General features: G+C 34.7%; 1 protein-coding gene across 2 annotated transcripts in view; it reads left to right on the top strand.

The window, feature by feature from the left end:
• The window catches only part of bdg (sodium-dependent transporter bedraggled), a 194,357-nt gene that overhangs the window by 168,536 nt on the left and 11,020 nt on the right, over positions 1 to 14,801 (top strand). For both annotated transcript variants that reach the window (XM_089100627.1, XM_089100621.1), the window contains 3 exons: positions 73 to 204; positions 5,788 to 6,004; positions 7,239 to 7,447. In XM_089100627.1, the coding sequence (XP_088956753.1) occupies positions 73 to 204; positions 5,788 to 6,004; positions 7,239 to 7,447 (558 nt within the window). The remainder of the gene's footprint in view (positions 1 to 72; positions 205 to 5,787; positions 6,005 to 7,238; positions 7,448 to 14,801) is intronic.

The raw sequence follows: 14,801 nt of genomic DNA, 5'->3' as shown, positions 1-14,801 counted from the left end.
ATGGTTCAATCTCTGTTGCTTTACCCTTGGAGTAGTTTTCTGTTGTTAGTATTTGTGGTATTACCTTTTCAGGCAATTGTATGGCAGAGCATAATTTCCGCTTTAATCTCTATCAACAGAAAGAAGCTAGCTGATTGGGAAACACCAATTGCGTTAGGACTTTCGATTCTCGGTTTCTTAGGGAGTCTTGTATTTGCTACCAGTGTAAGTATATACCTTTGTTTTGTAAATCTCCTTGTTTATTTTCGTTTTTTCTTTTGCTCCGTTGTTTATTTTTCATTAAAGCTGGTTAACAAAAAAAAACAAACGAAGTTATAATTTTTTACAAAACCTTGACGAAATAGAGAACTCTGCTTTATTCTAGGCTAGTAATTGAATGAAATAATAGAAGACTAGCAATAAAACAATTTATGGTCCTATGTCAATTTTAAATTCTTGGTCAACCTTCTTAAGACCATAGGCGGGCGTGCCTTGTTTGCCTCTTTTTACAGGCAATCTAATGGTCACGTGTCAATTTTTGAATTCTTTATCAGTATGCCTAAGACTTTGGGCAGGTATTACTTTCCAAAACTAACCTGACAAGTATGTGTCCAATAAGAGAGTCATGCGTACTCCTGCCATTTACCCGTGCCCCAACCATTTAAACATTTGCCTCTCAATTACTTGGACTATTTCTCTTGGCTTTTCTCTGTCTAGAATTACCCAGCGTCTTGATGCAACCTATGCAACCTATTGCAAAATACTTGATAACTTCAATTCAAAATCAACGGATTGCCTCTCAATTACTTGGACTATTTGTCTTGGCTTTTCTCTGTCTTGAATTACCCAGCGTCTTGATGCAACCTATGCAACCTATTGCAAAATACTTGATAACTTCTATTCAAAATCAACGGACTCACCAAATATCAACGGACCCACCTTCCCTTGCTCAAGTTGATGATCTTTTTGCTAGATTTATTTAGTAAAAATTATAACTATTCTACAAGTAGATTTTGTAATAAATAGTTTGCTTCTCATACTCAATTTAAAACTTGGTATTTCTTTGATATGATTAAATAAATAAAACAAGTTTTTTTAACCGAAAGTAAGGAACGACGTTAAAACTTAAAACGAACAGAAATTATTCCGTACATGAAAGGGGCTGTCCCCTCCTCAACGCCTTGCTCTTTACGCTAAAGTTTTTTATTGATAAAAAAATAAGAGTTGTGAGAAAGTCAAACTTTAGCGTAAAGAGCGAGGCGTTGAGGAAGGGATAGCCTCTTTCATATACGGAATAATTTTTGTTCGTTTTAAGTTTTAATGTCGTTCCTTACTTTCAGTTAAAAAAAACTTGTTTTTTTTATTTAATTTTTGAACGTTTTTGAATTAATGCAGGCTTGATTTTGGCTTATCGTACATGAATAATTAAAAAAAATCTGCATATTAATTTTACTTTTATTTGGTTAAATAGCTTTCTCGAAAGTTGTTTAATTTTATTTACGAACGTTTTTATTAGTAATAAATATACGTAACTTACGAATTAACATACGTACCAAACTTCTATATTCATATATATTTAATGCTTATATTAGGGGGATCGCCCCCTAGTCAATACCTCGCTCTTTAAGCTAAAGTTCGAATTTTGTTCCAATTCTGTAAAAATGACCCCTTAATCACAAAGGCCGTTACTTAGAATAAATAGCTCTTATGAAAGTACTACAAAATTTTTCGCTTAAAGAGCGAGGTATTGACTAAGGGGTGAACCCAATCATACACGTAATATTTTCTGTTCGTTTTAAGTTTTGATGTTACTCCATATTTTCAGTTGGAAAACTTGTTTTTTATATTTAATTTCTGATCTTTTTTTAAATAATGCTGGGAAATCCGGCGCCCCGTCATAGCAATGTTCCTTCCCCCATGAAAACTTCCTTCATGGAAAGATCTTCCCACATAACCACCGACCCACCCACTTCCCTACTACCAGAAAAATTCCCCCCTGAAAACGTCTGTATGCTTCCTAATAACCAATACTATATGTTAACATTGGGTAAAGTTCATAACTTTCAGCTCTCCCCCCTGGGACTTCGGGGGATTAAGTCATCCTAAAGGACACAGTTCTTATATTTTCAACCATGCTGAACAACATGGCTATGTCAAAATTTTGATCAGGTGACTTTGGCAAAAAATGAGCGTGGGAGGGGGCCTAGTTGCCCTCCATTTTTTTGGTCACTTAAAAAGGGCACTAGAACTTTTAATTTACGTTCCAATGAGTCCTCCCATGATATTCTAGGACCAGTGGGTCGATACGACCACCCCTGGGGAAAAAAAAAACAAACAAAAAAACTAAAAAACAAATAAACACGCATCCGTGATCTTTCTTCTGGCAAAAAATGCAAAATTCTATGCTTGAAACCTCTACAGTAGGGTTCTCTGATACGCTGAATATGATGGTTTGATTTTTATTAAGGTTCTATAATTTTTAGGGGGTCTTTTCCCCTTTTTTCGAAAATCAGCCAAATTTTCTCAGGCGCGTAACTTTTGATGGCACTAAACTTGATGAAAGTTATATATTTGAAATCAGCATTGAAATCTGATTCTTTTGATGTATCTACTGGTATCAAAAACCCGTTTTCTAGAGTTTCGGTTACCATTGAGCCGGGTCGCTCCTTACTTACAGTTCGTTGCCAGGAACTGTTTGATATTATTGGAGATCTGTTTTCTTTCTTTTTTTAATGAAAATAAAAAAGGATAATAAAAAAACGAATTTTAAATTGTCCTGTGACATGATTTTTCTTGAAGTTAGCAAGGTGGCTATGTAAAAAAAAAAAAAAAAAAAAAAATTAACTTACTGTCAATGTTGCTAACAAGCCTTTTGTACTTCTCCAAGAGTAGCTCGAGAGTTTTGCTTGCGCCATTTCAAGAGAATATCTATATCTTACAGTGTTTTTGAATGCCAACGAAGTATTCTTTTGAATTTCTGTTATTGCTTCGAGGAAATGATCATCTATAAGGAATTTCTGAATCTTTCCACCCTGTGCACTTTTATCTTTTCAAATGACAGGCTAGGAAACCCCAAAATGGTTTACTTTATATATTTTATATCGATTAACGAATATCTAACAATCCGATCCAGTTGCATGTGCAAGAATGGGAATGGTATTTTGTTCTGCCTAGTGGCTTATGTAGAATTTTTGGCCCCCAAGGCTCAAAATCAAATCTTGGCAGCCGATTGGACCACATAATATACACAGGAACAACTCGCGTTACTACCTAGGGATGAAGCAGACCATTTTAAGCTCTGCACAGCTGACCCATTCGTGTATTTGATAATGTAGCAAATCAGTTATTCAATTTGGAGAAAGACTCACTTTAAGCTCCACTTCGAGCTATCTATGGATAATCCCCATTTTGTTGCATAGTATGAAATTATCACTTAGATAGAATGAAAATGCGACCCGGCTCAATAGTAACCGAAACTCTAAAAAACGGAATTTTGATACCAATAGATAAATCAAAAGAATTGAATTTTTTTTGTTGATTTCAAATATATTAGTTTCATCAAGTTTAGTATTACCCATCAAAAGTTACGCGCCTGAGAAAATATCCCTGATTTTCGAAAAAGGGGAGAAACACCCCCTAAAAGTTATAGAAATTTAATGAAAATCAGACCATCAGATTCAGCGTATCAGAGAACCGTACTGTAGAGGTTTCAAGCTCCTATCTGCTAAAATGTGGAATTTTGTATTTTTGCCAGAAGAAAGATCACGGATGCGTGTTTATTTGTTTTTTGTTTGTTTTTTGTTTCCCCAGGGGTCCTAGAATATTTTGGGAGGGCTCATTCGAACGGAAATTAAAAGTTCTAGTGCCCTTTTTAAGTGTCAAAAAAATGGAGGGCAACTAGGCCCCCTCCCACGCTCATTTTTTTCCCCAAAGTCACCCGATCAAAATTTTAAGATAGCCATTTTGTTCATCATGGTCGAAAATAGTATAAATATGTCTTTTAGGATGACTTAATCCACCAAAGCCCCCGGGGGGAGGGCTGAAATCTATGAACTTTACCCAATGTTTACATATAGTGTTGGTTATTGGGAAGTATACAGATGTTTTCATGGGGGATTTTTTTTAGTAGTGGGGAGTCGTGGGTTATGTGGGAGGATCTTTCCATGGAGGAAGTTTTCACTGGGGGAAGGGACATTGCTATGAAGGGGGCGCCGGATTTCCCAGCATTATTTAAAAACGATCAGAAATTAAATTAAAAAAACAAGTTTTTCAACCGAAAGTAAGGAGCAACATCAAAACTAAAAACGAACAGAAATTATTACGTATATGATTGGGTTCGCCCCCTAGTCAATACCTTGCTCTTTAAGTTAAAATTTTTTTTGTACTTTCATAAGAGCTATTTATTATAATTAACGGCCTTTGTGATTAAGGGGCCATTTTTAAAGAATTGGAACAAAATTCGAATTTTAGCGCAAAGAGCGAGGTATTAACTAGGGGGCGAACCCCATAATATACGTATTAAAAAAATATGAATATAGAAGTTCGTTACGTAAGTTAATTCGTAAGTTACGTATATTTATTACTAATAAAAACAAAAATAACATGTTCGTAAATAAAATTTAATAACTTTCGAGAAAGCCATTTAACCAAATAAAACTAAAGTTAATATGCAAATTTTGTTTTAATTATTCATGTACGGTGAGCCAAAATTAAAACCTGCATTAATTTAAAAACGTCCAAAAATTAAAAAAAATTAAAAAGTTTTTTTAACTGAAAGTATGGAGCAACATTAAAACTTAAAACGAACAGAAATTATTCCGTATATGGAAGGGGCTGTCCCCTCCTCAGCGCCTCGCTGTTTACGCTAAATTTTGACTTTTTCTCACAACTTTATTTTTTAAAACAATAAAAACTTTAGCGTAAAGAGTGAAACGCTGAGGAGGGGACAGCTCTTTTCATATACAAAATAATATCTGTTCTTTTGAGTTTTAAGGTTGCTCCTTACTTTCAGTTAAAAAAACTTTTTTTTTTATTTAATTATACCAAGGACGATTGCAGGAATGTAATTTATGACTTGAAAACAATTTCGTGTGTTTCAAGTATGCTTTTTTGTAAAGTCTTGGTAAAAATCAAGGCCGTATCCAGGGGGGGAGGCTACCCGGTTTGACCCCCACCCCCTGAAATGTTTTCTTACTCGTAAAAACGCAACAAAATGGATATTAACCCATTTTGTATGTGTTTTTTGAGGTTATTTGGTGTACCCCCCCCCCAATTTTTTTGGTAAAATCCCCTCCGAAAAAAATCCTGGGTACGGCCTTGGTAAAAATAGCTCTGAATTTTTTTCTTTGGGGGGGGATCCTATATCACTCAACTCATTCTGCTCAAACTACTTACAAAAGGAATCCTTCGATACCAAACCTTTGTAGGTGTTGTTTCGATATTTAATGGGCTTTAATCCTATATTTCCAATGAGTCCTTTGAAAACTGACACTAAGATTTCAGCTGAAAGAGGTAATGGGCGTATGACTGATGGTAAACTAGGATACTCTTAATTTAAATTTGTCTTTCTTGTTGTATCCTGTCGTATTCACAAAAAAAAATACCACATTCTCTGGGTGCAATCATACATATAGAAAAGTGCAATGTGTCACATCTTGACTAGTTTTTACTGGAGAATATAATCAATTAAGTTCACCCTACAATATTTGGAAGCTTGTTATTAAGCTCAATGATTCTGCCCCACCCCCAAGTAGCGCATATCTATATTATTTCATCAAATAAAGGCTGACAAATCAGTTCTAATTTCAGGGTGGCATTGCTGCTGTTCATTTCATGGATGTTTTATTTGGTTCAGGATGGATCAACATGATTTTGGTGGTGACACTGCTATTTGCAATTTTGGTAGTGCGTGGAACACCTTATAGCGGTGATTCTATTGTAGCTGTGCTTGGGGAAAACAAAGGATGGAAAGAGCATTTCGTCAATCCTTTACTCGTTCTTGTGTGGAGTGTTTTTCTACCGATTGGTAACATTTTACTCTGGTTTCTTGAATTGATTAATTAGTTTGAGAATTATAGCATTTTAAATATCCTTTACGGCAAACCCTGTCAAATAAGTAGTAAATACATTACTTTTTGAAAAACTAATGGGAAAAATATCGCATTATAATCACTTGGAGTTCAAACCGCTGGGGAAAATATCTGCGGGTGCCTTTGTCGACTGGCTCGTTTTATATGGCTCGGCTTCAGCATTTGTTTATTTTACTTTGTTTGTAATTTTTATCTTGTCTTATGAAAATACTGGCAACAGTAAAAATATACAATTTTGACTGCCTCCTTAGTAGCCAACTAAATTCGATAAGACAACTATATTCTCGGGTTGTTGCCCATTTTTTGGGATTAACTAAAAAAAAACTTTCCGAAAACGAAGTTTTTCAAAAAAAGTAAAGACCACGTTAAACCTAAAGTCAGCACAAATAAATTCTTGTAGTAATTCAAACTCAAAACGACCAAAAAATACTATTAAAGAATAAATGAAACCTAAAACGAACAGAAATTAAATAAACAAACGGAATTTTGATACCAATAGATACATCAAAAGAATCAGCGACAATAAAACTTAAAGCGAACAGAAATTATTCCGTATATGAAAGGGGCTGTCCCCTCCACAACGCCTCGCTCTTTACGCTAAAGTTTGACTCTTTCTCACACCTCTATTTTTTAAAACAATAAAAAACTTCAGCGTAAAGAGTGAGGCGTTGAAAAGGGGACCATCCCTTTCATATACGGAATAATTTCTGTTCGTTTTAAGTTTTAATGTCGCTCCTTACTTTCAGTTAAAAAAAACTTGTTGTTTTTATTTAATATGAAATTAAGGGCCACAAAGTTGTACGTTTTCCTGTTTGTTTAAGAAATGGACTTGATTTAAATCTTGGAAAGGGTCTTAGAGTAAGTTTCTTTTTGTAGTACATAGGAGTTAATATCTGATTATTTGAATAAAGTAGTTACTTTTTACTTCTTATTGTACAATAAAAAATTCTATAAACAAAGTATTATTGCCTTTTTTGTAGAAAATATAATAGAAATAAACTAGTTGATCCACCCAATTTTCTAAGGTTGAAATTTTAACTTTAAATTGTTAATTTCAGCATGTCTCTGAGAGAGAGGGATTTTCTTATGGAAGTTTGTTTGCAACCCAAGTCTTCTTTACTTATCTTTCGGCTCTCCATCATTTAGATCTATTTAATTTTATTTTTACAGGCCTTGTTGTTTTAACAATAACATCCTTTAGAAATTCAAGTAGAGAACTGTGGATTTGGAGACAAGAAACTCATTTGCAACTATGGTCTTTGAAAATTAAACAATTTGGATGCTTTTTGCAGCTCATTCCCATACTGATTGTACCTATAGATGCTATTGTAGTTGCTTGGAAGACACTCTCATCGTCAGAAACGAACGACACTCTCGAAGTAAGTCTCTGTTATTCTTTCATGATAGTGTTGTCGATTGTCATTTCCTGTTTCAAATTCTTTAACCTTAAATTTCTCATCTTAAAACCATTCAAATTTGATTTAAATTTCAAAATAGATTTGTTACTTCTGTTTCTAATATTTTTCTTGTGTTGTCTGCTTTAAGCATTTTATGAAGTATGATACGAGAAAATGGGTAAACATTGCTGCCTTCTATCCAATGTCTTTCTTTCAAGCAGCTATAAAGAATTTGTCTAAATATTCTTGTTGTAAACGACAAAGTTTAAGACAAAAATTGTTGGACCTATGTATATATTTCGAAGTGAGCGATTTTTTTTTTTTTTTGAATCCAAAAATAGTTTTCTGTAATGGCATATTTATGATTAATAGATTTGATTTTATATTGACCGAGAGAGGAAAAAAATTGACGAAAAGAAAGATAAAAAGAAATTAAAAGTAAAAAAGAATTTAAAAAATGAAAATGAAAGTAAACAAAATGACAAGGAAGAAGACAAAAAGGAAAATAGAAAGTAAAAAAATGACAAAAGAAAGAAAGTAAAAAACTTACAGAAAGAAAGACGGATAATGAATTCAGTAAATTTATCAAATTGAATGTATTGAAAAGGCTGTCAATTAAACTTCCAAATTAAACGATTTCCTTCGGTTTCAAATTTGGGCCGAAGTTCTTTTACTGCAGACATTTGAAATTCGTATTCAAAAGTCAAAAGAAACCTTTTCATAAACACGAATCCTAAAATTTCTAAATTTTTTTTCGTCTGTTGATTCGTATCATACAATACTACATTATCTGTAAAGAAGAACGTCGACCATCGATTTTTCTGTTTAGATTAAACATTGGCGAGAGCCACTCCAGTTGTTCACCGTTGGGGCTATGGCAGTCCGTTTCTAGGATTTAAATCTTGAACTCTTAATATTTGAAGTGTGTACACCTAGAACCATGAAGTTGGCAGCCCCTTGTCAATATCTAACGAAAACTGAAATCTTAAAAGTAGAAGGGAATTATTTCCAGGGAATTTAGTGTTCTATGATATAGATTGATAAGTAGAAACAGCACAAAAATTCGGGCACATAATTCAGAATGGAGAATATCATTCTGTTCAGAAAATTGTCACATGTCAGACTTAAAAAAAGAAAGAAAAAAAATAGATATCTAACTTAGTCCGTGCCTGAATGCGTTTCTAATATGCCGCATTTAGTTCACAGAGAATGAACTGTAAATATCGACAATAATTTCAAATAACTATTGGAATATTTGGCTCATTTGGATCTTATGTTTTGTAATACACAGTTGCATACCAACTATTAAGGGGGCGGACTGGAGGGTCCAAAGGCCATAAAAGTTGATTTCTAGGTTTGATTTTTGATTCCTTCCTGGAATCGCCTGGAACACGAGAGGGTAGCACAAATGAAAATGGAAGTTCGGCACTAAATATATATATTCTTGTGACATTAAAAGATTTACAACAATGTTAAAATAAAGAAGAAAAACTATAGTGTAAGGGGAAAAATGAACATTTCCAATAAAATCGAAAATCAAACAGTTCGTGGTAACGAACTGTAAGTAAGGAATGACCCGGCTCAATAGTAACCGAAACTCTAAAAAACGGAATTTTGATACCATCAAAAGAATCGTATTTTTATGATGATTTCAAATATATAAGTTTCATCAAGTTTAGTCTTACTCGTCAAAAGTTACGAGCCTGAAAATATTTGCCTTATTTTTGTAAAAAGGGGAAAACACCCCCTTTTTTCGGAAAAAGTGAAAGAATCTTAATGAAAATTACACCATCAGATTCAGCGTATCAACCTGACTGTAGAGGTTTCAACCTCCTATCTGCAAAAATGTGGAATTTTGTATTTTTTGTCAGAAAAATGATCACAGATGCGTGTTTATTTGTTTGTTTTTTTGTGTTTTTTTTTTATTTTCCCAGGGGTGATCGTATCGATCCAGTAGTCCTAGAATATTGTATAAGGGCTCATTTGAACGGAAATTAAAAGTTCTAGTGCCCTTTTTAAATGACCAAAAAAATTGTAGGGCAACTTGGCTCCCTCCCACGCTCTTTTTTTCCCAAAGTCACCCAATTAAAATATTGAGATAGCCATTCTGTCCAGCATAGTCGAAAATCGAATATATATGTCTTTGAGGATGCCTTTATCCCCCACAGTTCCCGGGGTAAGGGCTGCAAGTTATGAAGTTTGCCCATTGTTTAGATATAGCCTAGTATTGGTTATTGGGAAGTAAACAGACGTTTTCAGGAAGGATTTTTTGTGGTTTGGGGGGGGGGCTGGAGGAGGGGGTTACGTGGGAGAATCTTTCCGTGGAAGATGTTTTCTTGGGGTAAGGGACATTTCTACGAAGGGGGCGCCGGATTTCCCAGCATTATTTAAAAACCAATCAGAAATTAAATTAAAAAAAAACAAGTTTTTTCAACTAAAAGTAAGGAGCAACATTAAAACTTAAGACGAACAAAAATTATTACGTATATGAGGGGGTCCGCACCCTAGTCAATACCTCGCTCTTTACGCTACAGTTTTCTTTTTTAGTAGGCTACTTTCAAAAGAGCTATCTATTCTAATTAAACGGCCTTTGTGATTCAGGGGTTTTTGAAATCAACAAAATTCGAACGTTAGCGTAAAGAGCGAGGTATTGACTAAGGGGCGAACCCCCTCATATACATAATGACATATAAGTAAAAAAAACAATAAAAAAAACAAGCGATACGGCTCAATAGTAATCGAAACTTTAAAAAACGGAATTTTGATGTCAATAAATGTATCAAAAGAAAGGGCTTATAATGCTGATTCTAAATATATAAATTTCATGTAGTTTAGTATTACTCATCAAAGGCTACGAGCCTGAGAAAATTTACCTGATTTTTGAAAGAGGGGGGAAAGATCCCCTACAATTGAAAGAATTTTAATGAAAATCACACCGTCAGATTCAGCGTATCAGAAAACCCTATTACATAGGTTTCAAGCTCATATCTGCAAAAATGTGCAACTTTGCATTTTTTGCCAGAAGAAAGATCACGGATGCGTGTTTATTTTATTTTAATTTTTTTTTCAGGGGTAATCGTACCAACCCAGTGGTCTTAGAACATAAAGAGAGAGCTCATTCGAACGGAAATTAAAAGTTATAGTGCCCTTTTCGGTGACCAAAATGCTGGAGGGCAACTTGGCCCCCTCACACGCTCCTTTTTTCCCAATTTCGTCTGATCAAAATTTGAGCCAAAATAAAAGCTGCATTAACACAAAAATGATCAGAAATTAAATTTAAAAAAACAAGTTTTCTTAATTGAAAGTAAGGAACGACATTAAAACTTAAAACGAAAAGAAATTATTTCGTATATGAAAGGGGCTGTCCCCTCTTCAACGCCTCGCTCTTTACGCTAAAGTTTGACTTTCTCAAAACTGTATTTTTTTTTTAAATAATAAAAAACTTTAGCTTAAAGAGCGAGGCGTTGAGGAGGGGACAGACCCTTTCATATACTAAATAATTTCTGTTCGTTTTAAGTTTTAATGTCGCTCCTTACTTTCAATTAAGAAAACTTGTTTTTTTTATTTACTCGCCAGAAGAAAGATCACGGATGCGTGTTTATTTGTTGTTTTTTTCTTCTTTTTTTTTGTTTTTCCCAGGGGTGATCGTATTGATCCGCTGGTCCTAGAATATCACGAGAGGGCTCATTCGAAAGAAAATTAAAAATTCTAGTGCCCTTTTTAAGTAACCAAAAAAATTGGAGGGCAACTAGGCCCCCTCCCACGCTCATGTTTTTCTCAAAGTCACCCAATAAAAATTTTGAGATACCCATTTTGTTCAACATAGTCGAAAATCTAATAACTATGTCTTCAAAGATGACTTAATCTCCTACAACTCTGGGGGAAGGGCTGCAAGTTTATGAACTTTGCCCATTGTTTACATATAGTACTGGTTATTGGGAAGTATAAAGACGTTTTCAGGAGAGATTTTTACTAGTGGGGGGTCGGGGGAAGGGGATTGCATGGGAGGTTCTTTCCATGGAGGATGTTTTCATGGGTCATAGCCACTTAATGTTCATTTTCTACTTTATTTTATTAGCCACGCCTACAGGCCACAAGTTGGCAACGGATCCGCGTGTGAATGAGGGACTCATTCGAATGCGAAGGATTTGACCTAGTTAGGGCCGGTTTTGATATTTTCAGACCAAGTTCAAACTAAGAATCTTCCCCGAATTTACATCCTTACGAAAAACCTCGTTTTCCTATAAGAGCCCATGTTAATTTTTCCCACCACAGCCCCCCTTTAACGTTGTCCGATCGGGCTGAAAATTAGAGGATAAGCTTTTCTAGGGCCCGGGAGCCTATCCTCGAAATTTCAGCTCAATCCAATCACTCCTTCCCTGTTTTCCAAAAACCAGACATAGCCACTTAATGTTCATTTCTCTTTTTTTTTTATTAGCCACGCCTACAGGCCACAGTTGGCAACGGATCCGGGTGAATGAGGACTCATTCGAAGCGAAATTTGACCTGTTAGGGCCTTTTGATATTTTCAGACCGAAAAAAATTTTCCCCGAATTTACATTTACGAAAAACTTCGTTTTCCTATAAGAACCCATGTTAATTTTTCCCACCAAAGCCCCCCTTTAACGTTGTCAGATGGGACTGAAATTTAAAGGATAAGCTTTCCTAGGGCCTGGGAGCTTATCCTCAAAATTTCAGCTCAATCCGATCACTCCTTCTCTGTTTTCCAAAAACCAAATATCAAGTTTTGTGGGGATTTGCTTGCGTCAAAAATAGATTGCAGAGACTAAAAATAATATAAAAGGGGTCTCTGTGGTACAGTGGTCACTACTCCTGACTGTCAGGCGGAAGACCCGGGTTCGATTCCCTGTCAGAGGAAATTTTTTATATATTGAATTTAAAGTTTAAAAAAGAAACTCAGTTTTGGGGGGCGGCAGCCCCCCAAATTTAACTCCTGACACGATCAGCTAACAGTTAGTCAAGCAATAATAAGTAATAAACTGTACAAAAATGTGCAGAAATTATTTGAAAAAAACTACGTTTTCTAAAGAGTTAAAGAGGCTGAGTCACAAGTTCGAACCTTAAAACATACAGGGATTAGGAGGTACAGTTGGTTGACTGCCGCCCCCCAAACCTCACGCTTTTGCAGCCTTTAAATAAAAAAAACAAGTTTTTTAAACTGAAAGTAAGGAGCGCGACATTAAAACTTAAAACGAACAGAAATTATTCCGTATATGAAAGGGGTTGTGCCCTCCTCAACGCCTCGCTCTTTACGCTAAAGTTTTTATTTTTTAAAAAAAGATTTGTGATAAAGTCAAACTTTAGCGTAAAGAGCGAGGCGTTGAGGAGGGTACAGCCCCTTTCATTTACGGAATAATTTCTGTTCGTTTTAAGTTTTAATGTCGCTCCTTACTTTCAGTTTAAAAAACTTTTTTTTATTTAAAGGCTGCGAAAGCGGGGGTTTGGGGGCCGCAGCCCCTCAACTGTACCTCCTAATCCCTGTACGTTTTAAGGTTCGAACTTGTGACTCAGCCTCTTTAACTCTTCAGAAAACGTAGTTTTTTTCAAATAATCAACTAAAAGTAAGGAGCAACATTAAAACTTACAAACAGAAATTATTAAGTATATGAGGGGGTTTGCCCCCTAGTCAATACCTCGCTCTTTACGGTAAAGTTTTTTTTAGTACTTTCAATAGAGCTATCTATTCTAATTAAACGGCCTTTGTGACTCAAGGGTCATTCTTAAAGAATTTGAACAAAATTGGAACTTTAGCGTAAAGAGCGAGGTATTGACTAGGGGGCAAACCCCCTCATATACGCAATAATTTTTGTTCGTTTTAAGTTTTAATGTTGCTCCTTACTTTCAGTTGAAAAAACTTGTTTTTTCAGGTTTAAAGAAACCCTATTAGGAAGGACTCTTCCACATACCTTTAGAGCGTATTGGACGGTTGGCTTTTACGAACATCCCAAGGGGGGTTGTTACACTTTTTAAAAGCTGTAATAAACGGTTTATAACCCCATCCTACTCTCGATGTCACCGGAATGCTTGAAACATCACTAGATTTGATGTTGTAATTGGAAAGTTCTCTTAGCAAATTTCACTTTTTACCATTTCAGAAAGTGTCATTCAGTTCAAAAAGATCCTGGACATTTTTCTCTGCGGTAGTTTTTTCAGAGACGTTGTACCTAGCCAATCGTTCTAGGAAATTAATTAAAAAAACTTTTTACGCAATATAAGTTGTTCTAAGAAAAGTGGAGAACTCCATTAAACAAAAATCAGCAAAAATAAAATCAAATAATCTACCAAGTGTGAACTCCCACAACTCAGCATCGATAAATAAATGAAACCCAAAACGAACAGAAATTACAATAAATAACCGAGTCAAACTCAAAACGAGCAGAAATTAACATAAGTTGGGCGCAAAACCCCTGTGCCTTCCCAAGACCAGAACAAAATTTGCACTTTACTGAAAAAAATATAAATGTTTTTACTTTTATAACTTTAAGAAATCAAATAATATTAACATTTTAATTACTAAATATCAGTATATATATATTAATCTGACAATGCACATTCATTTGTATTTTTTTCAGTAAAGTGCAAATTATGTTCTGGCCTTGGGAAGGCATAGGGGTTTTGAGCACAACTTATGTTAATTTCTGCTCGTTTTGAGTTTGACTCGGTTATTTATCGTAATTTCTGTTCGTTTTGGGTTTCATTGATTTATCGATGCTGATTTGTGGTAGTTTCATGCTTGGTAGATTATTTGATTTTATGTTTGCTCATTTTTTGTTTAATGGAATTCTTTACTTTTCTTTGAAAAACTTATTTTGTGGAAAAAGTTTTTTTAATTAATTTCTGCTCGTTTTATATTGACATAGTCTTTTCAGGGAAAAAGAAAATAATACTTTAAATCTTTCGTTTTTTTAAGCCCTTATAGTTTGGCCTGCTATTTGTATGCTGGAGAAAAATTTTCAGTAATTTTTAACAACAGACACCCTTTTAAAAATCTGGACACGAATATTAGTGTTTAATTTACTTTCATACCTCCTCTAATTGACCTGAAATGGAAAACTTGATACCATTCGCACAAACATCTTTTTAATTTCTTTGATCGCTTGGAGACTATTACGCTATTTTGATTTCATTAAATTTTTGGAGGAAAAATAGTCTTGAAAATTTGAAAATAATACACTCAGTCGATCTTGAGATACTGCTGAGATGTGTTATTTCGTATTACCATTAACACAGTGCATTTTGATTGAATCTTAAGGCAACATTCAGTTTTTAAATATAATGGACAAATAGGAGGGTGGGCGTGGGTGGGGGATTCGTT

Source organism: Artemia sp. Qi Xiang Cuo, chromosome 2, assembly GCF_049724085.1.
Source record: "Artemia sp. Qi Xiang Cuo chromosome 2, ASM4972408v1, whole genome shotgun sequence".
In the NCBI taxonomy this organism is placed as follows: domain Eukaryota; kingdom Metazoa; phylum Arthropoda; class Branchiopoda; order Anostraca; family Artemiidae; genus Artemia; species Artemia sp. Qi Xiang Cuo.
The sequence above is the reverse complement of the archived record's forward strand: the minus strand, read 5'-3'. Positions and strand labels throughout refer to the sequence as shown.